This window comes from Miniopterus schreibersii (genome assembly GCF_964146895.1).
Source record: "Miniopterus schreibersii genome assembly, chromosome: 8".
Classification (NCBI taxonomy): domain Eukaryota; kingdom Metazoa; phylum Chordata; class Mammalia; order Chiroptera; family Miniopteridae; genus Miniopterus; species Miniopterus schreibersii.
Window position 1 is genome coordinate 34820865 of NC_138109.1, and position 27765 is coordinate 34848629.

Genomic DNA, 27765 nt, shown 5'->3' on the forward strand with positions numbered 1-27765 from the left:
CACACTTCATGGAGCTTAACTACGAGTACAGTCTCTTGTATGAGACTTTGGCCTCTTGGAGTACTAGGATGTCTGCTGGGTTTCTCTCTTAATCTCATGTCTATCACAGGGCCTGGCAGACTGTAGCTGCTCAATGCATGCTTGAAATAGTGATAACATTTCACTTACTGAGCTCTTACTGGCGTGCCTATAACTCTGAGGTCTTTCCATGCCTCATCTCATTCTTTTATCCTCAAAATAATCCTATGGGGTGAGTGTTATTATCACTCCCATTTAGAGGCAAGGACAATGAGGCTCAGCGAGTAACATGCCCAAATTTAACCAGCTAGTGAGCAGGAGAGCTGGGACTTACAGAGTCCGTTTTACTACAAAAGACTTAGTACTTTGTCCTACGTCCTCTGACAACTTTCTTCCCCTTCAGAGAGGCCTAAATTATTTAATGTTTATAAAAATCATACTTAGCCTTCCCTGATATGGAGGTGGCCACATATTTAAGAGCTCTGTTCCTCTGTAGAGAATTTTCTTAAGATGACTTACAGCAGTGGTTCTCAAAGTGTGGTCCCCAGACCAGCAGCAGCAGCATCTCCAGAGAACTTGTTAAAAAGGCAAATCCTCACGCCTCCAACCCAGACCAACTGAATCAGAAGCTCTGGGATAGGGGCCCAGCAATGTGCTTTAACAGGTCTCCTAGGTGATTCGGATGCATGCTAAAGTTTGAGAACCACTGAGTTAAAGAAATTTAACCATGAGGTTGCCCAAAGCAGTCAAATGAATAATCGATGAGCTAGAAGTAGCTTGCTTAGTGTCCCATCTGCTGGCACTCATGGTCACAGTAAAACAATCGTTAGCAAAGAACTCCTGACCACCCCAAGTGTATGCTCACCTCATGTTTCATTAGAGCAGACAGAGCAAAGCTGTTTGAAATGTCAACAGGATGAGACTGCGGTGGGGGTGGGTATGTGGCAGAGTTAGACACATACACACAGAGAAATGGCTTCCAAGGATGCTTCCTGCCCTGGAAAGGACCAGGGGGGGCAGGGGTGGGAGCCCTTTGATGAATTCCTGCAGGCAGATCATGGAGGCCTGAGGGGCCCCCATCATGCTCGCAGGTCAGGTTCGCACCGACTGCCTCCCTTTTTGCTTCCTCTCCCTCCTCTATTGCACAGGCTGTGTTGACAACACCGGCTTTGCAGGAAACACAAAGGCGCTCTGCCTCCTGCCCCGCTCCTTTTCTTCCTCTTGGATGGATTCCCGGGGATCAAATGCAGTGCTCTCAGGGGAAGCGGGCTGGCTCAGGAGCGATAAGGGGCCAATTCCTGCAGATTTGTCATTTCACGGGCAAGCTGCCACGGCCTCTACGCGAGAATAAGCAGTGATGGATGCCCAGCCCATGGAGAAGCAGGTCAGCATTGTCACCCGGGAACTCATGCGAAGAGGGAGGTGACTGGGGGATCCGGACACTAGAGGCTGCTGAGACTCCTGCGGGCTGGCTGTGTGTGAGAGTTGGGGGGGGGGGGCTGTGCATTTTCTCACCTTCCCAGTGGGTCTTGGGGACAGCGGCTGTCGGCCTCTGAAAGGCCTGGAGGTTCACCGCTGGCGGCTTTGGCGGCTTCACAGGAGGAGGACCCAGGGACTCCACGGAAGGCAGTGGCTTCGTTTTGGGAAGCTGGTGATGCTTCACATCTGGCTGTTTTTCTGAGCACAGACAGTCCAAAATGTAGATTATTAATTATTTCCATTTCATGGCTTGTTGGATGAAACTGACCTTGCCTCTTTCTCACTCCCCTCCGACCTACATGCCACTCAGCAGCCGGGGTGCCCAGATCGAAGCACAGGTCTGATCTTGTCACCACCCCGCTGCCCAGAAGATGAAGCCCTATTTCTTCAGCATGACATTTGTTGGCTCCCTCCTCTGGCATTTAAACTGCACACAGCCCCAGTTGACATTTCCAGATTATTTTCTTACCGGACTTCATTATCCTACTTCCCTGACCTGAAGCCCAAACTCTTTCACTCACACCACTGGCTCCTCAGTTCTCTAGATTTGATTTTTAAAGCCTTAAAAGGGTTTTGAATATCCATGATTTTGTTCATGCCTTTCCTGGTTCTAGAATGCTGTTCCTTTACTTCTCTTTTTGCCAAACTTTGACTCTTTAAGGCCCTGCTCCAATAATACCTCCCCTTGGAAGCTTTTCTTGATTTCTACCAGAAATCAAGGCCAGAATCAAGGACTCTGTTGTATCCCCACAGCACATTCTCCAGCAGGGTTGTGGCTCATTAGAGGGGCTGGTCTAACTTCCCACTGAGTGTTGGTTCCTGTGAGCAGGGACTAGGCCATACTGACCTTTTCCCAGCACCAAGCACAGGGCCCAATTCAGAGGAAGTGTTCAATAACTACTCCCTGAAAGAGCTCTTCAGGCACTTATGACGGGCAATAACATGGGTGCTATAAAGAGGAGTCAGAACTGATCTCTGATTTCCAGGGCTCGGAGCCTCGGACAGGCTTCAAGGCTGACTTTGGTACCTAGGCACCTGTGGATTTTGTGTCCTGGAATTTTGCAGGATAGTCCCAATTTTGTATATTTTATCTTTCTGTACTGATAAGCCAAACTCCAACAGAAACTCCAATATTACAGATGAAAATCGTATCTGCTTCTTTGGAAAACAGCACAAATTCTTAGATTATCCAAGCGCTTTGATTTTTGGTTTACATAATACAATGGTTGATTACATGGTAAAACTAAAGGAGTTGGCTAGTGTTTCCCAAACACGCCAACTTGAAATATCTGAGGAATAACAGGAAAGTCAATGCGATGAGAGAGGAGAGGGCAAGAAAGGTAGGTAAAGACCGAATCACATGAGCCACTGGAAGACAGCTGGAGCCGAATTTGCACAGGAGACTGGTGTGATAGGACTTATGTTTTAGAGAATCACTGTGCCTGCTAGGAGAGCAGAATATAAGAGGGCAAGAGTGTGGGAGCAGGAAGACCAGCTGGGCCAGTGCAGGGGTCCAGGAGAGATATGGCTTTGTGTGGACATGGGCAGAGGGCAGAAGTGGAGGGATACAGAACACATTTTAGAAGTAGAACTGAGAACTTGCGGATGAGTTGGATGCAAAGAATGAAAGGGAGAGAGGAGTAGAACATGACTCCTAGGTTTTGGGTGTGAACAACCAGGAGGATGGTTGTCCTGTGTACCAAGACGGGGAAGATTGGTGATGGACCTGATTTGTAGGAGAGCAGACCAGGCTCTATGAAGTTAAGCAGACTGCCCAAGGTCATGCATCTTGTAAGAAGTAGAACTAGAATTCAAATCCAAGTTTGCCCAAATTATCTCTCAATATAATTCTAGGAGATTAATCACTTTGCCCAAACCTGAAATTACAATTTAGCAGATGGTCCTAGAATGCCCATGTTGGAGTTTGGAGCAAATATTGCTGAGGTCACATATGTGACCTTCTCAACTCAGCAAGCTTTAACTTGGAAAAACATAGTGAGCTCTCCCCCGACACCTGTGGGGATTAGATTTCTCACCTGGGGCCCAGCTGGCAAGCTCACTCGCATAGATAGGCTGGCAGGTGCTCCCTGCTGGGCTCCTCTCAGGACTGGACTTTTCGAGGCTCTTTCTTCCATGTTGAGAAAGTAGAAAAGTATGATCTTCTGAGGTGACAAGTGATTTTCTTTGGATCATCAAGTGCCTCTGGGAAGGAAGATTCTGGGATCCTTTTATTTCCAGCCTTTTCCTGGGCTCCTCTGGAGCAGTAAGCCCCATGCTTTTCTGATCTCCCAGATGGAAAGCCCGACTTCTATTGGCAAGGAGGGGAGCTGACGACATTTCACTTTTCTGAGATGCGAACTTCTCCCAGTTCCACAGTTTGTCTCTGAAGCTACTGGCCACCACTTCCTCCTCATTGGTTATCATAGCATCTGACTGATTCACATCCAAAAGCAAAGGAGCCTTCTCTGAATTTTCTGCAGAATGAATAGACCTTCCCGGAGGTCCTGGGGAATCAGAACATTTCTGAATCTCACTCCTCGGTGCCAACTTCACTTCCTGGGGTTCAAGAGGCCGGGGTTCACCACTGGAACCATATGGTGGGGGCTGATTGTGGTTGGATGGGAGGGGTTTCCTATTGGCCCAAATCCTCATTGACTGTGTGCTACTAGTGTCACCCTTTTGAGAAACACCTGCTAGGGATTTAATAGGTCGTGGAAGAGATGGCACATCCAGCTTTTGAAATTTAGCTTGGAGTTCTTTGAAGTTTTTTAATCTTTCCTAAAGCATAAAAGAAAATAGAAATGTCTCATTATTTTAGGGAAAATGCATCATGATTAGCGGAATTCACTGTACATGCCAAGGGGCTCTAAGTGCCAATGTAATGCCTCTGCTCACCCGAGCAAGATCAGCCAATGATGCTAGTGTCTATGTGACATGGAATGAAAACAACTGTATCCTCCTTGAAACACTTCAGACATGTTTAATTTCTTCACACCATTAAAAAAAAAAACACACTTATAAAGGAGATAGTATTAACAATTGCTGATGAATCTCTCGATACAAACTTTTGATGGCTCCCTCCTGCCTACAGAAACAAGTTCTGAACTCCTTAGAGTATGGCATTCAAGATGCCTCAAAATGCGGGTGGAATTACGATCTCAAAGGTGCTGGGATTACGAGCTCCAGCCACAGCTCAACAACTACCCTTAAACTGAAGAGGATTGTTTCCAAGTTTTCCTAGAAACTTTGTAGTCACCACCACCCTGGCCGTGCTTGAGTGCTCTTGCTTCACAAAATGCTCCCCCCATCTACCCTCCTGCTTTCCTGCAACTTCAGTGCCCACCTTCTCCACTCCCCTGGGGATGACAGGTGGAGCGGACTTCTTCCCTGTCTCCCTGGTGCTTCCACAGCTCTTCATGTAACTTGGCCCTTGAACTTAACACTGGTTCAACTAGAGAAAAGAGCCATCTTTGGAACTAGACAAGTCTGTGTTCAAATTCTGACTCTGCCCTTCATCCTCTAGGCAAATCCTTTGGGAAACTTGGGATGAGCAGTGTAGTCTCATCTTAAAAATAAATTGCCAAGCGGCCGAAGGATGAGGGCTGCCATAGGTAAAGCGACCATCACTGTGCCCGACACAAGCCAAACCCATAATAAAGAAAATATGTTTGTAAGAGGCTAGATGATCCTCTTGTATTTTTGACTCCCCGTGGAAGACTGTGTTCTTCCTTCTAAAGTCAGCTGAAGTTCGGTATGTGACAATGGTGGCAGTAATAGCAGCCCAACCCTTGGGGCAGAGGATGGGACGTGCCCAGGATTGTACAGTCAGTTGGTCATCTAGGCAGGTAGGATTAGGCTCGACTCCTGCTCGGTGCACTCCCCACAGCTCCCCCCTTTCTCTCACTAGATGGAATTTATTTCTGTAAGTTCATTTTGTCATCTTTTGTCTTCATAGGAGGTAGAGGGTGGGAGGACATATAATGGAGTCATTTCAAAAGTAAGAGCCCCCATCTTCTCCTGACCATCTTAAAGTTCTTCATTTCATGTATACAATCTCCACGCCAGTGGTGTCTGATTTTGCCAGCCGAGGGACTGCTGGGTGACCTTTACTGACTGTTGACAGTTGACTCACACCTGCTCTCTGAAGATTTAGGAAGGGAGAGAAATTGAACCAGAAACAAAGCAGGCGTTGACATGTGGTAGATGCCAGCACTGAGCATGGAACCAGGGGATCTGAGTATGAAGCCCAGCTTTTTCATTGTCTAGTCATGTGTCCTGAACAATTTACTTCACTTCTCTGAACCTTATTTTCCTCACTATGAAATGGGACTGTTCTACTAACAGTTCAGGATTACTGAAAGGACCAGATGAGACAGTAGGTGTACATACTTCAGTGGTTAATATTTGTTAAATTGTGACAAAATACACATACCTTAAAATGTACCACCTTAATCGTTTTAAGTGTACAGTTCAGAAGTGTTAAGTGCATTCGCATTGTTGTGGGTGTCCAGAACTCTTTTCATCTTGCAAAGCTGGAGCTCTACACTCACTAAATAACAACTCCTTACTCCCCACCCCACCTCCACCCCGCACCTCCACCCCCACCCCTGGCAATAACCACTCTACTTTCCGTCTGTAAACTGAACTACTCCAGGTGCGTCACATAAGTGGAATCATATGTACTTGCCTTTTTGTGACTGGATTATTTTACTTAGCACATTGTCCTTAAGGTTCATCCACGTTCTAGCATATGGCAACATTTCCTTCCTTTTTGATACTGAATAATATTCATTGCATGTGTATAGCACATTTTGTTTATCCAGTCACCCATTGATGGACACTTGGGTTGCTTCCACCTTTTAGTTACTGTGAATAGTGCTGCTATGAACATGAGTGTACAAATATCTCCTTGGGACCCTGCTTTCAATTGTTTTGGGTATATCTCCATAAGCACAATTGCTGGATCATTTAATTTTTAATTCTTTGAGGAACCACCATACCCTTTTCCATAATAGCTACACCATTTTACTTTCCTAACTAGAACACTGTTTCCACTTTTTCTATATCCTTGCAACACTTTTTTTTTTTTTTATAGTAGCCATCCTAATGGGTGTGAAGTGGTCAGTGATTAATATTTTAAAAGAAATATAATGATTATTTTTAGGTCTTCACTACCTGAAGCCACATGAACTACAATGTTAATACTTGGTAAATTTTAGTCTCTGTAGGCATGATTAGGATAAACTCTGGTAGGAAATAGAATTAGGGATTGATTACCGCCAAGCCAAGGTCCTATACCTTTGAATATGCTGTTTCCTCTGCCTGGAATGGCCATCTTTCCTCCAATTTCTTGAACTAGCAAATTCCTGCTTGTTTGAAATTCAACACGTGTCACATCAAAATATCTACTGATTTCTTATTATGTGCCAGACATTAGGGTTACCAAGATGAACAAAATATTCCCTGAACCTGACACCAAAACCAGACAAGACACAAGAAAAGAAAATTACAGCCATAACCTCTGATGAACATAGATACGAAAATCCTCAACAAAATGTTAGCAAACCAAATTCAGCAATACACTAAAAGGACCGTACAGTAGGATCAAGCAGGATTTATTCCAAGGATGCAGAAGGTTCAACATCCACAAGTCAACCAACGTTACGCACGTTAACAAGACAAAGGATAAAATCATACGATCATCTCAACAGATGGGCTGATAGGTCTGATCTTGATTGTATTTCACTCACAGACCAGCTATTAGTCCTGAGCTGACTTACAGGAAAATCCTTTGGAAAACACTGAAATCATCTGGTTTGACAAATGGTTCATACCTTAAATATTTTGAAGGACCTTATCAAGCTGGAGACCAAGCCCTCCAAGGGTAAGGTCACTGACGCTAAGCCACTCCCACAGGCTAAGTCTGCTCAACAAGCTGATGATTCATTCCGACCACAGCTTGTTTACTCGAAAAGCCCCAAACAGCCAATATTGATATGAACACGGATAGGCCTTTGGACTTGCTCATGACTTTGGAATGCTGTGGAAACAGAGGTATTTTTAACCTCATCTGGAAAACCAATAAAAAACAGCACTTATGTTAGATGCTCAAGGCCTGTTAGATGCTCTTCAATTCCCCAAAGCTTTAGTTAGTTTAAAGATTCCCCGACTCATAAAAGATGATTCAAGTTAGCGAAAGGAAACACGATGGCAGATCAAGCTGCAAAATTGCTGCGACGCAAACGCTGGAGCCACAATGAATAGCTTCAGCATCTTCCAAACTGAACTTAGAGAAATCAATACAAAAAAAAGCAACGAGCTTCCTTAATCTAAGAAGGAAAAAATGGCTGGAAGTTGGTTGTAAATACAGAGAACTGGGTCTCTGGTGTGGACCACATAAACTAGCTTTACCAGAAGCAATTTGGGGAACAATTTGGACTTATTCTCTTCATGAGTTAACTCACTGGGGCACTGATAAATTATTCAAAGGGGCCATCGGTATTTCTGGAGCCCCCTCTTCAAAAACTGCCTTAAACATATAAAAGAAATGTCTTATGTGTCACAAATGTAATCCCAGAAAATCTTTCCATAGTTCAATGGGACATTTTCCCTAACCTTCCGGGCCTTTGGAAGTATGGCAACTTGACTATTCAATGACCTCAAATTTCTGGATGCATTAAAGTGTTAGCAGCAATCTGCATGTGTTTTCACTGGGTTGAAATCATCCCGTGTGGAAAAGCAATACAAGCAGTAGCAAAAATGCTTTTAGAACCCTCCTTTGGGACAGGAGAACTAATTTTACAGGACAAATACTAAAACATGGTTGTGAAACTTGGCTGATATTACAGCATTGTCATTGTGCCTGCCCGCCCCCCGTCTTCTGGGCGGGTAAAAAGAACAAAAGGAATAATAAAAACTCAATGGCAATGTTTACTGAGAGTCTTAATATATCCTGGCTAAAGACTCTACCGATTACACTAATGAATTTATGTTCTGCTCCTTTTGGACAACATAACTTGTCTCCATTTGAGATAATTACTGGCAGACCTATGAAATTGATTTCCTGTCAGAAGGAGTCAATATTAGTAAAAGGAGATATAATGCCATATTGTAAAACCCTTAGTTAGAAGATTTGAAACCTAACAGCACGTTGGTAGAGGAATCCTTCAATAATAATAAAATAGACAGACTGACGAACCAAAACATGATCTTGGACCGGAGGCTTTGTACACCGAGAAAGGCATCTAAACAAAGAGGGAAAGGGCCGTGTCAGGTTTTGCTGACAAATGCTTGTGCTGCTAAGTTCAAAGGCGTTGTCTCGTAGATTCATGTTTCTAGTTTAAAAAGGGGGGGCCCCTCCAAGATCTCAAGACGACCCTAGTAGTCTTGAAGCCAACACTAGAATGTTAACTAAATAACTTTGTTTCTGCTTAATCCTTTTTGTTCTTCTTTTAATGGAAACGCTTTCGTTCAATAGGCTTTTACTTTTGCTTAACATAAAAACTGATGTAATTGTTGGGGTTATGGTCAAATACCCATGTCCAATACTTGGGTCCCCTCTCCCCCCACCAAAGGGACTGATTGAAAAGCCTTACAAAAATTGATTATAGAACAACAAAGTCAAGGTTTAACTTTGAGTTTAGCTGATATTTCATTAAAAACACCTGACAGACGCCCTGGTCGGTGTGGCTCAGTTGGCTGGGGTTGTTCAGTGCTCTGGAAGGTTTTGGGTTCAATTCCCAGTCATGGCACATACCTAGGTTGCAGGTTCAGTCCCTAGTTAGGGCATGTACAGAAGGCAACCGATCGATGTTTCTCTCACATCGATGTCTCTCTCTCTCTTTTTCCCCCTCTCCCCCAACCCCTCTCTAAAAAACCAAAAGCACCTGACAAATGGCCTATTAATAATACCATGGAAGCAACTGGTCATGGCTTTTCCTTTTCCTATAATGCTACTGTTCAAGCAGCCTTGGGGACAGCTGGTTATAAGACCCAGAGATGACACACAATGGATCCAGGCAAGGAACTTGAAAATGTTTTTTTTGATCTATGATGTGACAGAAGTTCCCATGCTGTGCACTGGGCAGAGCAGTGGGTCCCCACTGGAGCAATACCCTGTGGATGCTGGGCTTTTCCCTTAGCTATAGCATAAAGCTCATCCCCGGTCCTTCTGGAAATTCCTGAAATAACCTATTACAAATCCCCTTTTTCTCAAACTAGCAGCCACGGATTTGTTTGTCTACAACACAAAACACTGAACAATACGTCCTGGTTTGTTTTCCCTCCTAGCACCTACCAGCACCGATCACACTATCCATATCCGTCCAACAGAATGTACGCTCCTTGAGGGCAGGTGCTTGGGTCAGGATTTGTTCACTGCTGCAGCGCCAGCACCCAGAAGCATATTTGGTCCATAGTGGGTGCTTGGTAACTGAATGAACCCTTGGTTGACAAGTTTTTCAGCATCCTTTCAAGATAGGGACAGCATCTTATTTATCTTGCTACCACTAGTACTAGCCCCGGGGTTTATAAAATGTTCAAGGAATGAATCAGTGAAGGAACATTTAGAAAAATGAGCAGGTTCACATAATTCAGGAACTGTACAGAATTTAAGTTTTCCCCTCAAGGGTATCTTAGAATGCACACAGAAACAAATGATCTAATTATTATAATGATAGAAGATAACCCCCCCAAATAGCTCTGGAAGACGGCCTTGGCTCTTCTGACTGGGACTGGGCAAGCTGCAAATACCTCAAGTGGGAAGCAAAGGCCAAACCAATCCCAGAGATATTGTGGAAACATAAGATAAAAGACAGTGGTGTCCTCTAAACAGAAGGGGTTTTATCTCTTTGATATGGATATTAACCAAGAAGGTAGCAACCAGCCAAGAGAAACAAAGACATTGCTATTTCAGAAGGAAAGGGAGACCAGGATGAAACAGTTACAAGCCTAAATTCCAGTTTTTTAAATGTAGCATTATTATATTCACATGGATGTATTTAGCCAAACCAGGAGGAAAAGACTGCATTGAACAGAGGCCTCTCATCGCACATTTATTTTATGAGAATCTAAGGAATAATAATAATTGTGATAATAACAAAAGTAGGCATTGCATGTCTATTTGACATATATATGCCTTACAGGACATTACCACATGCCAGGCACTATTCTAAACACTTACTTTATTTGAGCCTTATGTCTAACTCAGCGTTTTCCAAGGTATAAACCTGGATGCGTAGGGAGGTATCTAGAGCCTAAGTAACATGTCCAAGGTCACAACAAGGAAGGGTCAACCCTGGGCTTCAAACTCATACAATCAGGGTCCGGAACCCACGCTCTATCCTGGACCCCTTAAACCTCAAAATTTGTTGGTGGATCTAGAAATTTTAGGGGCTACCATTTTTAGAAATAAGCTAATACTTGATCAAATGAGGATAAATACAGTAATACCAGCTTCTTGGGAAGTAGCTTTTTCTTTCGCTAGTTTCAGAGAATTAATCACTTTCTGTTTTTTCTATCTCATAACCCTTAGCAGCAACCATGTGTGTATCTCAGTCGCCACAATAACCCTGTAAAGCAGGTATCTTTACTACCTCAGAGTTTAGTAACTTTCCCAGTTTTCACAGTCAGAAAGTGGTGCAGGAATTTGAACCCAAGTCTCTTTGTCTCTAGGACCGATCTTAACTATTCTGCTAATATATTTTACTTGAAAATTTAACTCTACCTCATCAATATTCCATAATCAATTTTATATATGTCACACTTACTTTGGAAATTATGTAAATATATATATATATATATATATATATATATATATATATATATATACTCCTAATCACATCTTTTAAACAAACAAATAAAAATCCCAGGAAACCAATTTACATTTGCTTTTACAATACTTTTTCAGGCTTTTGGTTATTTATTCTGACATGAACAAAACATTGAATCTAATAAAATAGGGATCGTTTTGGATTTTTAATAAATTATATTGCTAATGTGACCATGCATCTTGGATTTTCAAGGTAGTTCTGATTCATGTCATTTAAAAGGTAATAAGAAAATGCAGAACTAGATAAAATACAATTTAGTGTTATACCCTTTCGAAATGGATCTGCAAATGAGCATAAATTCTGTGTCGAATCACATGTCCTGATTTCTGGTTTATGATGTACAGTGCAGATAGCTGCTCCCTCTCTCTGGACTTTAGTCAGATGTGGCAGGTGGCTTGGTGACCCTCTGCTGTGTCACGACTACCTGGGCTGACACCTATCATAGCACACATCACACCACACTGCGAGCTGCAGGGAGCAAGGGCTGCAAGTGCTCAATAAATTAATAATGACTCAGGAGGTGAAAGTTGTCATAAAAATCTACATAAGTTGCAAAAGGAGAAGACAGTATTTTGATGCAGATTTCTTGATTTAAAAAAAAAAATCAACTCATTTTTTATTTTCTGCAAATTGCTGCACGTTGCCTTCTGCGAGGGAGAAACAATGGCAACATAAATGGCAATGGTTTATCACACGCTCAACATTCACCTCCTGGTATGTGATTGCAGGAGCCCTAAAAAAATGCCAGCTCAAAAGCCAAAGCACAGGGAAGGCAGCAGGAACCAAGGAATTACAAGCCCAGGAAGAGAGGCAGTAATAGCTGTCAAATCCTACCTGAGACGGAAAGAAATAAAAGGCCATTAAAAATAGCGTGAGTCATCCTTTAGCAATAAAAGGGCTTCGATCCAGCCTTCACTACTCCAAGGGCCACAGTAATGGCCACGCAGTTGTGTTCCTGGTACCAGTGATTAATTCTGAAGCCCCCGGGAAGGGGTAGGAACAACAGAGCACAGAAGTGCCATTTGAAATCCTCCCACCTGTCCTCTGGACAGACACCGGATAGAAAGGTTAAAAGCTTACATCATTAAGGTGTGAGAAGCAATAACTGCACAACCCATTTCCCATCAGGTCAAATCAAGACTGTTTCCCATCCGTCATGCTACGTATGGGCAGGAATCCCAGTTCTGCGATAGGTGAGACCTTGAGCAAGCTACTGAACCTCTCTGCAGCTGTAAAATGGGGCTAAGAATGCCCATCACATGGGACTATTGCCTGGTAAGGGTCTGGCCCCTGGTCAGTGCTCTTGCTAAGACTGCTCTTCACGTGCAGCGTACTAAATATGTTGTATCCCCACATACAGCATACTAAAAGGGAGGTGTCTAAAGCTCAGCATGCTACCAGTGAAACCCCTCCTCCCGCAGCCACGACACTGCCCACTGCTGATTTCAAGGCCGCCCACAGTCCCGCAGGGCCCTAATAAGACCACCATGCCTCCCTTACAACACCCCCATACCATGGATTAAAGCTGCCTCAGCCCCCAGTCCTTAGTGGGCCTCAGCGCCCACTCCCTAAAACAACGGACCAGCATGTTTTCTATGCCTGTTCATCTTGGTCATCATCAGAAAGCCAAGCTAGCCCACTAACACAGGTCCTTATCTCCCACACATTTCTCTCATATCCCAATTGAACCCCATTTCTTACCCTCCCCTCCCCTTCCCAGACCTTCCAGAGCAATCTGGAACTCATAGTCAGTGGTCAGCAAAATTCCTCATGTCCTCCATCTCCTCTATGAGCATGCCCTCTCCTTGCTCTGACTCAAACTGGTATCTCTGTGAAGACACAGCTTCCCCAGATGTTTTCCCAGGTGTGGCTCTTCCTTGCACACACGTCACTCCTGGGCCAGCAGGTGGGTAAAATGTCCTCTTGGCTCCTCATTGTCACTTCCGCATCATTTCTCCTTCCTCGGAAATACCAGCTCCTACCAACAGTATCCAAACCAAACCTACTTCCCTCCTGAGTCATCTACAACATTCCTGGTCACACCTCTTTATTTATTGAGGATGTTAGCACTCCCACTCCCCTGACAATGAGCAGTTTAGAATCCATCTAGATAATGCTTCTGACACCCTGGTTTCATATCTGAGGACCTTGTCTTCCACCCTACCTCAGCCACAATGTCCATGGATACACCTTGTGGATGCAAAGGGTGGGCCACCTGCTAGCCTGACTAGCTCAGGGAAGGCCTGCCTGGCGGCCTTGCAGACTAATTCAGAGGCCTAAAGTAACCACAAGGGATGGTCTGAAATAAAAACTTTTTAACTAAAAGCAGCTTAGGGCGGGTAGTGATGTCCTAGGCTAGAATCTTCCCGGACAAAATCAATCTTTACCTTAACTAAGCCAGTCTATTGTCTTTTGCAGCTAGTTTAACATACCTTTGGAATGTCAGGGTGACTCCCCTTTTTCCAGACCCCTCAGGACACGAAAAATGCACCAGGGCGGAGCCACAAATCCTCTCATTGTTATTGTTATCATGTTGATATTTGACTGTTAACTATCCTGCACCCACCTACCTAAAAGAAGTATGTGCCGGTCATTTAACTTTTCATCCAATCCCAGAGGTTTCCCGGATTTGCTTTCTCCTGCCTCCCTGATCTATCACCAATGGATTTCATGTAACCCACTTGTGCCTTCTCTTTTGATTGTAATATATAAAATAAGGTGCAAAACTGCCATTCTCTGGAGCGTTATCTCAATCCATTGAGATTTTGCTTCCTGGCAATTGTCGACAGTTTGGAGCAAATGATCTCATAAAAATTCTCTATAATAGAGGTTTGAATGTTTCTTACGTTGAAAAATCTGACTTTGCCATTACCAGTAACTGGACCTTCTCCAGCATATCAATCTCAAAGATCCCGCCCTTGGATCACCACCTCCTCTCTCACCCACTTCATGTTCCTATTCTGTTGCCTCGACTCCTGCAAATCTTTGGCCTCATCAAATTAACCCCCGGGCCTCACCACTTCTTGTCTACTATCCCTTGCTCTCTCCGCTTCTCCACACACCCAGGTTAGATCCCACGGACGATCGCCATAATCACTCTCTGGAATATTTAACTCTCCTGGTCTCTCCCGCTTCATATGTATTGGTGCCCAGATAAAGGCACATGTGCCTAGGATTCCAACCACGGTCAAGCTTTCCTCTTCTTTATTTGTCCCTGGGCTGCACCCACGGTAGCTCCCACTTTGCAGCACGTAAAAGCTGGAATTATCTATTAGAGCAGGAGCATGCAGGATGCAGAGTCCCAGTCGAGGAACTGTGATTTTGTTCAGTAGTCGTTGGGAAGCCTGGACAGGCCGTGAGCAGGAGAGTGACGCGCTAGGTAACCCGGACTCTTTCAAGGCGCTGTAGCCCCCAACCTCCTGGCTGCTTCCAGTTCTGGGGCCAGCACCTCCCTCTGCTTACTTCTGTCTCAGAGCTCAGGATGGTGTAACTTGTAACTGTTTACTGATCTGTCTCTCCCAGTAAACTCAATCTTTTTCTAGTGTAAAGACTGCCTGTATATCGCTTTATCTTCCGCTGACATCTGGGCCAGCTGCACAGAGCAATACAAACGTCTGACCCATGTTTAGTAAGGGCACTTCTGCAAACAATTACTGTACCTGACCGCAGCCTGTGTGTGGGATCAGTGAAGACAGTGAGGTGAAGAACGGTCTGCCTTGGCCCAGTCACCTTCCCACGGGAGGTGAGGCTGAAGAATATGTGGGTTTCACTAGAGAGAGGCAGGGGCTATGAAGCCCCTTGAGGCTAAAGGAACAGCGCAGGCAAGCCCGTCGGGGCAGGGAGGTCCGCTGCATTTTCAGCTGAGCAGACTGAAGTGTAGGGCACACGATGTGGGGGAAAGAAAGTCATTCTCATTGAGGCCTCCAAAGCCTCCACTCGAAGGAGGAGGAACTTTAGTGGCCTTTAAAGGGCTAGGCGTAAGAGGATACTTTGGTGCAGAGCCTTTCGGTGGATTCCATACCCTATCACTCGGCCGCAATCCTGTCTACAGCCGCCTACACTCTCTTCTTCCCGAGGGCCTTTCTGCCCATCCACCTTCAGTTACAGAGCCATTGGAACCGTCCCCCAAGCATCCCTAAGTACTTTGGTGCCGTCTTCCCAGCGTCTGCCCCACATGCAGACTTGTGTGTTCGCCATCCCTCTACAATCCGTCCATCCACGCCTCCCCTTCACGGCTCAGGCTTCAGTTCTTCCTCTTGCTTTAGAAAACTGCTTGGGTTCTCTAAGATTGAGTTCCAGCATTTACAAAATAGCACTAATTAGGTGCAATCCCTATACAAAGCCCTTGGGCTAGGTGTGCTTTGGAATTCAGAAAGTTTCCAGTTTTAGAAAGGTAATAGATTGCAAATTCCACATATGTGGTCTGAGGCAGCCTGGTGTGATCAAACATGACATTATTTCAGTAGTGAAACGTATTAATGTTCATCTAATGTAGGAGAAAGACCAAAAAATGTCTTATTTTAAGTAGGCTTTGAAACCAAAACTGTTATGAAAAATGAGCAGTTTTCTGAGCTTCCTGCAATTTGGCACTGTGGGTAAGGGGGCACAGGCTCGGGCCTATCCATTTCCCAGGGCTCTCTCAAGGTTTAAAGAATAATAATAATAATAAAAAACACCAATTACCCTAACTCTGAGCATAACAAATGGTAGCTGTTACTATAGTTATTTCCTGTCCAGCTGGGCATCTTCTACTCAGATTTCATTCAATCACTTTCTTTTTCTTCTTTTTTTTAAAATATATCTTTATTGATTTCAGAGAGAGGAAAGGAGAGAGAGAGAGAGAGAGACATCAATGATGGGAGAGTCACTGATTGAGCCCACAACCGGGCATATGCCCCGACCGGGAATCGAACCCTGATCATCTGGATCCTAGGTCGACGCTCAACCACTGAGCCACGCCTGGCCAGGCCATCATTCAATCACTTTCTAACTGGCAACCTGGCCTCACTCAAACATTTCTTCAGTGATCTGGCAGCTCTAAAATATAATTCTGGGTATGCCATTCCATTTTTGAAAAACTGGCCATGTTTCATAACTATCAATTAAGGTATCAACTCCTTTGCCTCTTGACCTGATCCCAAACCAACATTACATCTTTTCATGTTGTGTTGGTACAGAACTCCTGGGGTTCCCCTAAGGGATGGCTTCATTTCCGGTACCCCGCCATAGCCTATGCTGCATCAGCCACCTGAAGGTCCTCTGTTAAACCCTTTGATGGTTCCCTATTACCCTGATGATAAATTATTCATTCCTTAGCCATACACATAAGGCCCTCTCATCCAGCTCCAGCTGCCCCCAACTCCAGCTTCATTTCCCACCACTTCCTGCCTCTAACTCTCCCCTCTGGTGAAACTGACCTTGCCTCTGAGTGTTTGTTCCTGCTGTTCCCTCTGCCTGGAATGCCTTTTCAATTCTTATTCACCTGGCTAAACCTAATCAATCTTTAGAGACTTCGCTGAGTTATCAGTCTCTCCCAGAAGCTCTTCTAAGGCTAGGTTGGGCTAAGAGTACCCGCTCCGTGCTTTATAGCATCTTTTGCTTACCTCTCTGTTTCCATTTATTTAATTTTATTAAAATTATCTATGTGTCTATTTAACCCACACCCCATTCACACTGTGAGGTCCTCAGTCTCAGGGATGAGACTGTATTAGTTTTTTACTCACACTTTTGTCACTATACCTAGGCACACAGAGCATAGATCGACCCTATGTGTTCTTTTGAATTAAAATGAGCTGATTAGAAAGCATTTGGATGTATATACAGATGGAAGGAACTGAGAAAAAATTGGGAGTAATTCCAGACAAAAAAAATATGAAAGGCGCATTGAATTCTTATCATCTTCCATCTCCATATGTTACTATGTCTCCAGGCACTGTGCACTCACTCGTATACTGTGTTTCCGTTACTCTAACCCTCACAATGGGCTTCTGAGCTGTGCCCTTGAAGATGGGGACAGAACCAAGGATCAGAGTTTTCTGAAGCTTGCTGATGTCATGTAGCTAATGAGTGTCTGATCCGGGCTCAGAACCCAGCCCTGACACCAAAGCCTGCGATGTTTTCAAACGAATCCTATTCTATTGCATGCCTTTTCTCTAATCACAGATCTTCATTTGTCTTTTCCCAAATTCATCAACAATTATTTGTTGCATGCCCGCTGTGATGAACGCCAGTGAATAAACAGACTCAGGGCTTATCCTCATGGAGCCCAGTCTTAGGGAAAAGATGGGTAAGGACACAGCACCCCACGGTCACTGCTGCCCTGTGATGGGGCACCAGGGCAGGCCGTGGGAACGACCGGCTGGGTCTGGGGAGTGCAGAGAGCTTCCTGCGGAAAGCCGGGCATGAAGAACAAGCAGGAGCTTGACCAGCAACCAGGTGGGGGCATTATACTTAGAGGGGACATTTGTAAGACCTGAGGCCTGAGAGAGGTGGTATTTGTGGGTTTGCAAAGAGGGGATTGTGGCTGAAATGGGAGATGGGGAGGGGTGAGAAAGGGGGGCCCAGGCTGCAGCATGAAAGGCCCTGCAAGCCACTGAAGTCAAACTTATCAACATACATTTGCATTTTTATAGTTCAAAATACCTTCCTGGACTATACAGCGAGATGGTGCATTGCAACCTCTGTCCCCTCTTTCAAGGCACTAGCCTGCACAGAAACCCTCAGGCACAGTGAAAAAACAAAGGCAGATAGCTATTCATGCCAAACAAATGAAGTTTATGATGTCTTTTAGGGAATCGGAAAACAAAAGTCCAAAAAAACAACATCCATGCTACAGTGGGTTCAAGGTTGCTTCAAGATACTAAACTGTTGCCCGGTTGGCATGGCTCAGAGGTTGAGCATTGGTTATGATCCAGGAGATCGTTGTTTAATTCCCGGTCAGGGCACATGCCCAGGTTTCGGGCTCCATCCCCTGGAGGGGGTGTGCAGGAGGCAGCCGATCAATGACTTCCTCACCATTGATGTTTCTATCTTGCTCTCTCTCCCTCTCCCTTCCTCTCTCTGGAATCAATGTTTTTTGTTTTTTTTTAAAGATACTAAAATGTTATTTGTTAACTGCATTTTATGGTGAGGGTGAGGGCCTCAGAGGAAAAATCAGGCCATAGCTTCTCAAAGGTCAAGTTCAAACTGCAGGTCCCAGCAAAGGGGCTCAAGTCTGACTCAGTGAACAGTCTGGGGCTAAGGGCCTGCAGCAAGGATTTATGATCTCTGCACATGGCCTAGTCCTCAGAATACCCTGGACTGGCCTCCCTGACTATGTTTCCCGTGCTCGTTTGGCACCAAGACTTGGGGCAAGAAGAGGGAAACTCGCTAGAAACTGGCTGCCAGCACGCTGGAAAATTCCAACACAGTGTCCTTACTCAGAAGGGCTTCCTGCTCTCCTTGCTGCCCTCTCGCACCCCAGACAGAACAGTCGCTCAGTGTCCTTTGGGTTTATGACAGTTTTATGTAAAGTGCAATTTACTAAAGACTGAAAATAGAAGGCCTGAATAACTTCTTTGAGCCACTTTATTGCTTTCACCCTACACTGTATGATGTAAACGCTGTGGCCAATGTGGCCATTTCAATTTCTTAGATTTGTTTTTTATATGAGAGTCCCAGCTGCATGGAGACTCAGTCAGAGAAATCAAAGACACCATTCTAAATGCAACGGAGACAGATTTTACAGGTGTTAGGTGATTTTGTTGTGTTTTTGAAAGAAGAGAAAGCAGCTTCTGTCTGGCTTTCTGTCTGTTTGGGACCTTCTTTCTCCAACAATAGCAATGGAAGTCATCTTTAAGATCCGGAGTGCCAACCATCACCACCATCATCATCATCCTCTCCGCCTCTAGGACCACCGTGGCACCACCACCGCACTGCACCGCTCCTGGAGCCTGCAGCACTGCAACTCGTGCTTTTCAGAAACAACCTCAGATGCTCCTGACAGCAGATATCACCAACCCCATTTTACAGGTAAGAAAACTGAGGCTTGGAGAGAGAGCAGTTGAACTAAGAGATTCAAAACCATATTGTGGATGTTGGAGTCAGATGATCTGTGTTGGAATCCTGGCCCTCGCCCCCGCCCCGGCAGCTAGTTTTTTGAACTTTACCTTCAACACCTCAGTTGTCCTCAGTAAAACAGCAACAATGACAGTATTTGCTCTAGTGGCGCCTATTAACTTAGCCCACAGGAAGTGTACAGCACAGTGCCTGGTACCTATTTTCTATAAATGCTAGCTATTATCATTATTGTTATTATTATTAGTGTTGTCAAAGTTTGCATCATAATTCAGAGTTAAGTTTTGATTTAAAAATCAAATCTCATTCCAAAACTCAAGTTCTTTCCACTGTACCACACTGGGTCGGACCCTTTCATGCATTCTCTTGTTTAGTCTTCCACAGAGCTAGGAGGAGTGATGAACCATGTTTCACAGATGAAGAAGCTGAAGCTGGTGGCCATGCTACTTACCTAGACCTTCAGACCTCATTCCCCCAGCTCTTTCTGACACACTACACACAGCCTCAATTTTTGCCTCTAAACAGCCAATAAATGCAACTAAAGAATGTTTGCAATGCCCTTTATCTGGGACAAAATTTCTCCAGCCAAGATTGACGCTCGGCAGTCTTTGTGCCTTCTGAGTATGTATTCTGCTAATCCACTTGCGAAACCTCAGGATCTTCTCTACCCAAACAACTCGCGAAGCCAGAGCCTCTTGTGAAAGAGGTTTACAGCAGCAATTAGCTGCACGTCAGTCCCGGACAGGGACTCCCAGCAGCAGCTCCCGATTGCCTTCGCCTTGGGAGCGTGCCAGCTGAGTGAGGCCAACCACACATTTTTCAGTCCAGCTGTTTCCTAGGAAAGAAGCATCCTTGGGCCTTGGAGGCAACTGTAAACGGATGGATTTACAGAGAAACTGCTGTAGTAAGAAATCATAGGCGAGGAGAGGCCTGGGTCTCACATTGGACTCTTCCACTCACTGAATGTGTGTGTTGAGGCGGCCGCTTTGCATCCCTTCCCTACCTGTGAAATAGATACACTGATTTACAGCCGAGAGTTAATCTCATTGCGTAAATAATGGTGAACAGTAACCTCTGTCTAGCCTTCCTACCTGCAGGGACGCTAGTCACATGGGGATCACACGGACCATTCAAGTGCAGTACTATGTACCCTGGTTGGACAACTCAGTGGTGCCACTGCAGATATAAGTGGTGATAGTGGTGAGCAAGTGTTCTCTGGCCTCATGGAAACTCTAAGCAGATGGGCTGTTTTCAAGGACAACAGAGGCCATTCATTCAGTCATTCACTCAACGAGCCCAGTACCTGCTATGTCCCAGGCATGTGAAACTGCATTGTAAAATACAATACAGGTGTATAATAACATTTTATTTTCCTCTCAGAGCCCCCTCTACTTACTTACTCTTCTTCTTCTTTTATTTTTATTTCAGAGTGAGAGGAAGGGAGAGAGAGAGAGAGAGAGAAACATCAACGGTGAGAGAGTCATTGATCGGCTGCCTCCTGCACGCCCCCCAGTGGGGATGGAGCTCAAAACCCGGGCATGTGCCCTGACTGGGAATTGAACCATCATCTCCTGGATCATAGGTCAATGCTCAGCTGCTGATCTATGCCAGCTGGGCAATACTTACTGTTCCTAAAGCTTCTGGTCTATGTCCTCTAGTTTATTCACTGCACTGGAGGCATTCATTCCTCTATTTTTGATTCACCCTTGGGTTTTCTGACCTAGTGCCTGGGGCAGAGAAGACAGTAACTATCTGTGGAAGCCATGAACTAACAGTTCACCCTCTGCTCATTTCCCTTATTTTCTGAAAAACAGCTGTCTTGCTCAACTCAGCTCAGCTGCAGCTCCCTGAGGACACCTTCCGTCAGGTCTGCAGTGAGAGGTGGCGATTGCTATGTGCTCCCAGAACCCTGCACTTCTCTCTGCAGCGTTCGCTACACTGTTAGTGTCTTTTCCACTTTCCCTTCCTCCCTAGGTTAAGAGCTACTTTAAGTGAAGCAGTAGGGTTAAGAACATGGGCTTTATCCTATCTCTCTGAATTCTGGCAAGGCTAGTATTTCTATTCTCTGTTCCCTGTTTCCCGATCAGTAAAATGGGGACACAACTATTCACATCATAGGACTGCCATGGGCATCAACACTGGCTGGGCGCCTGGCACAATGGAGGCCCACAATAGTGACGTTTTGATAAAGATAGCTGTGATATGGATGAAGAGATGAAGAGGAGGAGGGGAAGGGGGAGAAGAGGAAGGGGAGGGAGGGGAGGGGAGGGAGGGGGAGGGGGAGGGGAGGGAGGGGGAGGGAGGGGGAGGGGGAGGGGGAGGGGAGGGAGGGGGAGGAGACGGAAGAGGGAGGGAGGGAGGGGGAGGGGGAGGAGTTGGAGAAGAGGGACAATGTTCATGAGGATTTTGATCATCATGGTGCCTTTGCCATAATGAAATGATTACCTGTGACAAAGAGCACATGTTTAGGAAATATGTACAGAATTCATTGGCTGATGGTTTCAGGTGGGAAAATGTTATCTGTTCTGATAGGGTGGCATTTTAAGTTTCCAATCATCAAAATTCTTCCCTTTTGGCCTCGTCTCCTTCTGCATTCACCGACATGAAGTGCCCACGGGGTTTCCTGCAGCCTTCGCCCCACTCTACCCCATTGGTTCTCCTCACATTGTGAAACCGTCGCAGGAAACTGCCCTCTTTCCGCCCGCCCCGCCCCACTCCCCACCCTGCACCCAGTCTGGCCAACAAAGCTAGTTCAGAACACCGGATAGCAGCACAGGACCCACTCCTCAGACCTCAGTTCTGCGTTCCTGAGGCTCAGCCCACACAGCTATTTTGCACTCTGTCCTGGAAGTTTCCCTTATCGCTGTCATCTTAATCTGCAAAATACTAAAGGGGGCCCTGGCAAGGAAAAAAATGACAAAGGCAGCTAGATAGAGAGGGTGTTGAATGGATGGGCTCAGTGACACTAGCTGGAGGTAAACAGCCAGAATAATAGAAGCGCAGAATGACGCAGGCTCTGCTCTCTGCAATGCATGGCCTCGCTGAATGCTAACTGAGATTTTTCTTTGCATTAATTGACAAGAGGAAGTAAGAGAGCTTTGATTTTGGATGATGCTGGCAAAAAGGAGAATCATACACAATTGCACTGCTGTGAGAGAAGAAAGAGGAAAACCGGCAGTGAGGTGATCTGGAGCCTCAGTGTGTTTATCTGTAGATTGGGATAACTTCTCATTTTGAAAGTTTGTGCTAAGGGTTAGAAATTCCCAAGTCTAACTTGATACTGCTCACAGAGCAAACAGTTAATAAATTCATATTGATCAAACAAACATGCATACATGAAATGTGTTAACCACAATCTTATAGGGCCACGTAGAAATTATTTCCTACAGAACTTATTGATGGCCTGAAGAAGTTAGCTAAAATACTTGTTGACCAATGGAAAGTATAAAATCCACTCTTTTTTGGTTAATACTTAAAATGTAAATAGTTGAATTTTCCCTGTCTGTCTTACAAGGTTCTTACAAATACCAAATAAAATGAAATACGAGGATAACTTGAATAGAATAAAAATCTTAAAATGACCACAATGCAACACAGATTCAAGACATTACGTTTAAAAATGTATAAACGATGTTGATCTGACACAAAAGGATTTAACAGGTTGGAAGAGCAGTTAACCTTTGAAATGAGCATCCCAAAGAGAAGGAACAACTAGCTTGCAGTTTCAGTGTCTAACACAGCACCCACCATGTGGTGGGGATTCAAAAAATTCACACTAAATGAATGAATGGATGCATAAGCCTCAGGAGGGCTGGGGAGGATAGAGGGGGAATTCTCTAACCACATACCCACTGGCTCATAAGCAATCTGAGGACTTCGTTCAGTGCCTGCTGTATCCTTCCCCTCAGCCACATGTCCCCCGGCCCCACCCCACCCCCGGGCCACACACCCTGTTCTCACCCTTGTTCTTGTCCAGTGCTGTGTGGAGGATGTCACCCTCAGCAGAGGCACACATGTCGCCATGTTTCTCTCCTGCCACAATCCCCAAACACACCATGCTATTTCCTGCCTCAGTTTCTTTGCATATGCTGTTTCCTACGCCTGGGATGCTTTTCCCTCTCCCATCCCCCAGTGCCTGGCGAATGCGTTCCATCTTTTAAAACCAGAATCAGAAATTGCCTCCCTTCAGAAAGCCTGACTCACCCAGGACAAGTTAAAATGTTCTTCCTCTCTACTTGCTCAGAACATACTGTCATTATTCAGATTACATTATAATTGCTACATTATATTACAAATGTATTATTTTTGTGTATCTTTCTTATTACACTCAGCAATTTGAGGAAGATCTAACTTGTGTTTTATTTGATGGGCCCTGGGCCCCTTACCTGTTAAATGAAAAAAATGTCTGGGCTCAGACAGGTTTGGGTCGACCCCTGGACTCATCACGTAGTAGTCGAGTAGGCTTGGGAGCTCGTTACTGAAACCCTCTGAGGTTCATTTCCTCCACTTGAAAACAGGAACAGTAATGTTCCTTATCTTTGCCAGGCTGTTGTGCAGATTAAATTGCATTATTCACAGGAAGCGCGAAGTATAGTGTGCCTCGCCCCCAAAATATTATCTATTGTTGTGATTGTCAGCATTGTTGTTATTTAACCATTTAAGCCACCAGGAGAGAGAACAGCGAATAAGAAATAGGCACTTCCTCTTCCTAGAGTGGGAGAACTTAAATCGACATTTACACAATTTTTCTTTTTACAATTTGTGCACATGCTCTGAAAACAAAACAATGTTGTGGTGAGTAATGGTCAGGACAGGCTAGGACTGTGGTAGGCTGAATAATACCCCACCCCCCCAAGATGCCCATGCCCTAATCCTCAGAATCTGTGAACAAGTGACCTGACCTGGTAAAAGGAGATTTTTGGAAATGTGATGGAGTTTAAGATCTTGAGATGGGGAAATTATCCTGGATTATCCATGCGGGTGTAAAGTAATGAAGGGTCTTTATAAGAAAGAGGGGAAAAAGTCAGAGTTTGGAAGGTGTAAGGAGGGAAGCAGGGGTCAGAGAGAAGGGGAAATGCTGTGCTGCTGGTTTTGAAGTCTGAGGGAGGGGCCATGGGCCAAGGAATATAGGCGGCTTCTAAGCAGAAAGAGGCAAGGAAACTGGCTCTTCCCTAGAGCCTCCAGAAGGAACTAGCTCTGCAGACCCATTTAGACTTTTGACATCTAGAGCTGCCAGAGGATGAATTTGTGGTGCGTGAAACCACCATGTTTGTGATGATTTGCTACAGCAGCAACAGGAAACTAAGGTGCATGCTGTGGAAAGAAAACTTCGGGGTATATAGTGCTCAGGACAGGCGAGGTTTTATGGTAACCTAGCAGCTTCTAAATCTCAGTGGCTTAACCTAAAGGGGTCTCCATCTCTCTCTCTCTCTCTAGCATGGGTGTGTGCATGCACCACATGTCTGCCGTGAGTTGGATGGGTTCTGCTTCTCGCAGTCCTCAGGGACCCACTATTTAGTGATGCCACCATCTCGATACATGGCTTGAAAGGCATGGGGCCAGAATTTGAACCAAATGCTTGACTTGGAGCTATTAGATACTCAGTATTAAATATCACACTACATTTTGAGCTATGAGCCAGTAAAGTATAAAGAAACAGGGAGGCAATTAAGCTACGAGTTGTTGTTTCAAATTCTACTTGGAGTAACACAGTTGGTTACCAATGAATAAAATAGCCATCACTAATCTTAGCCTCCTCCCCATGAACCAGAAAGTCTCCTTTGAAGTCAGGTTTAAATAGAAAATCTTTGACTATTAGGAGTCAGAGTGGTGTTTGAAGATCCTCCTGTTCTACCTACCATTTTGCAGATGAAGAATCTGAAGACTTACCCAAAGTCACATGGACTCACTGCCACGGCCATGATCGCTCTAAACAGCACTTTCCCTACCTGTCTGGGTGGGAGAACTGACCCAGAGCAAAACATCTCATGTAAATGTTTGAACCATTTTAATAAGATCTAAACCAAGATATTATTATTCCAACTTTTCAGATAGGAAAGCTGAGGATCAGGGAGTTAATGTCCCAAGGTGGAGCTTAAACTTGAGCCTCCGGCACCCTTGCCCATGGTCCTAACCTGTACTGCACAGCTTCCTCCGGGGGTGGGGGGTCCTCTCTCACCTAGTGCTGGTGGCAAGGAAAGGCAATAACTGGAATCCCCTCCCACCCCGTATAGCCCCAGCTCCACTGCGCTCCTGGGCTGGAGCAGAGCACAGCAAACATTCCCAACATCGAGTCTATAAGTTGACTGTTCTTTCCTGAGTCAGTCTTGTGAAGCTAAATTAACACCTCTTCAGTGCTGCTAAAGATAACAGAGATTTACACCCACGAGGTAAGGATGGACACCCTCACCCATTGATATGTTAGTGCTCATTGGAAAGCACTCAAACAGCTGCAGCTATATTCTGAAACAGCTTTGTAGATGAAGGGAATGGACATGCTGTTTTTCTGCTGGGAGATTTATTGCCATTTTTCAATGTGAATCCATATTCTTATGAAGAGATGTCACTTCTGAAAGAGAGACCTGAGGGACAGTTAGAATGTTTTGACTCTGCCATTTTCCCTGGGGGGTGTATATGGTCAAAGCTGCTTTTGTTTTTCCAAGCAGAAACTCTGAGGCAAGGTGTGTCCTTGGGTTTCATGGTGCTGGTGTGGTGGGCACCTCTTTGTTTACAGCTGGCTCTGGGCTTACTGGCTGATATCACTCTTCTAGAGTGTCTGGGAGAGACCTTGTGTAGACTGTGTCCTTTAAACCTTCAGCTTCTGGGTTTGAATCTCAAGGCCACCACTTCCTGGCTGTGTGACCTTCAGCAAGTTATTCAGCCTCTCTGGGTCTCTCAATGGGAGCACCCAACTGCCTGATGGCAGTGTCCACCCTACGGCTGCCACTGTGAGTTAATACATACAGGGGTGAGCAAAAGTAGGTTAATAATAATAATAATAATAATAATAATGCAATAATTAATAAATAAATAATAATACAAGAATAAACTGTGTTTCCTGTACTCACAAGTGTAAACCTACTTTTGCCCCACCCTCTATAAAGCACTTAGAATCAGGCCTGATCTAAGTTCCTAGACAAAATATCAAATAGGTATCATTAGACACACTTAGATGAGAAAACAGAATCTCAGAGATGATGACTGACTTGTTCTAAGCCACGTAACGAGTGAATGACAGACCTAGACTCACATTCTGGTCTTCTGACTTGAAACATTTAAAAAACATCTGTCCAATATACTGCTCACTATGATCATAATAAAGAGAAACCACAGCAAGCATTAAGACGGGGATTCTGGAGTGAGAGGCGCCTGTGTTTTGATCCTGACTGTGCCTTAGCCACAAAAAGGCAGAAGATAAAATCAGTAATAGTAATATCGAAGAGTAACAAGTAAAACTTTAAATTTTTCCAGTATTATGATCCAAAATTGCGTATTATTCATGAAGTATATTATTTGTAACTTCTTTGTATTCGGTATGTCCTAACACAAGGTTTGAAATAATCTTTAAAAATCATCCTGAGAGTTTGCTATTTTATATTTTTACAGGTGAGGGAAAAACCAAATCCAAGAGTCAGTGATCAGGGAGGTCTGACGACTGACTATGGTCCTGAGATTATTTACACCCTTTTGATGTTTCCCACACTAAGTGGTAATAAACACTTCTCAGATTCTCTGAAGAACTAAACACGCCTATCATTTGTGGAGAGGTCAAAATAGCAACATGGCACAAACACCCCCCAGGCTGATGGGGGCAGGGCACTGCTCTGAGTAGTTCCATTAATTCTCTTAGTTAATTGGCTTATAAGGTCCATGTACAAGCTTGGCAGGCCTGCTGTAACAAGGTACCCCTGACTCTGTGGCTTAAACAACAGAAATTTATAGTCTCACAGTTGTGGAGGCTGGAAGTCCAAGATCAAGGTGTCGGCAGGGCTGGTTCTTCTGAGGGCTGAGGGAGCCTCTGTTCCTGGCCTGTCTCCCTGAGTTGCAGATGGCTGTCTTCAGGTCCACAGGGGCTCTCCCTACATCCTCACATTGCCTCCCCTCTGTGCGTATCCCTACATCATACTCCTCCCTTTTACAAGGTCACTGGTCATATTGGGTTAGGCCTGCCCCAATGACCTCACTTTAACTCGATTACCCCTGTAAAGACACAATCTCCAAATAAGGGCACCTTCTGAGGTACTGGGAGCAAGGACTTCAACATATGGATTGGGTGGGAGGAGACGCAGTTCAATCCATAACAGTCCCTTTATTACTATAACTTATTGTGATTTTAGTTTGTAGAATTGCCTGCCCTTTGAGCTCACTGAGCTATTCTAAGCTC

At 44.8% G+C, this 27765-nt stretch overlaps 1 protein-coding gene across 1 annotated transcript in view; it reads right to left on the reverse strand.

Moving 5' to 3' along the window:
* The window catches only part of FYB2 (FYN binding protein 2), a 77473-nt gene that overhangs the window by 44688 nt on the left and 5020 nt on the right, over window positions 1-27765 (reverse strand). Inside the window, exons 2-3 of the mRNA XM_081144862.1 lie at window positions 3534-4275; window positions 1534-1695 (exon numbers count right to left, since the gene is read on the reverse strand). Of these exons, the coding sequence (XP_081000988.1) occupies window positions 1534-1695; window positions 3534-4275 (904 nt within the window). The remainder of the gene's footprint in view (window positions 1-1533; window positions 1696-3533; window positions 4276-27765) is intronic.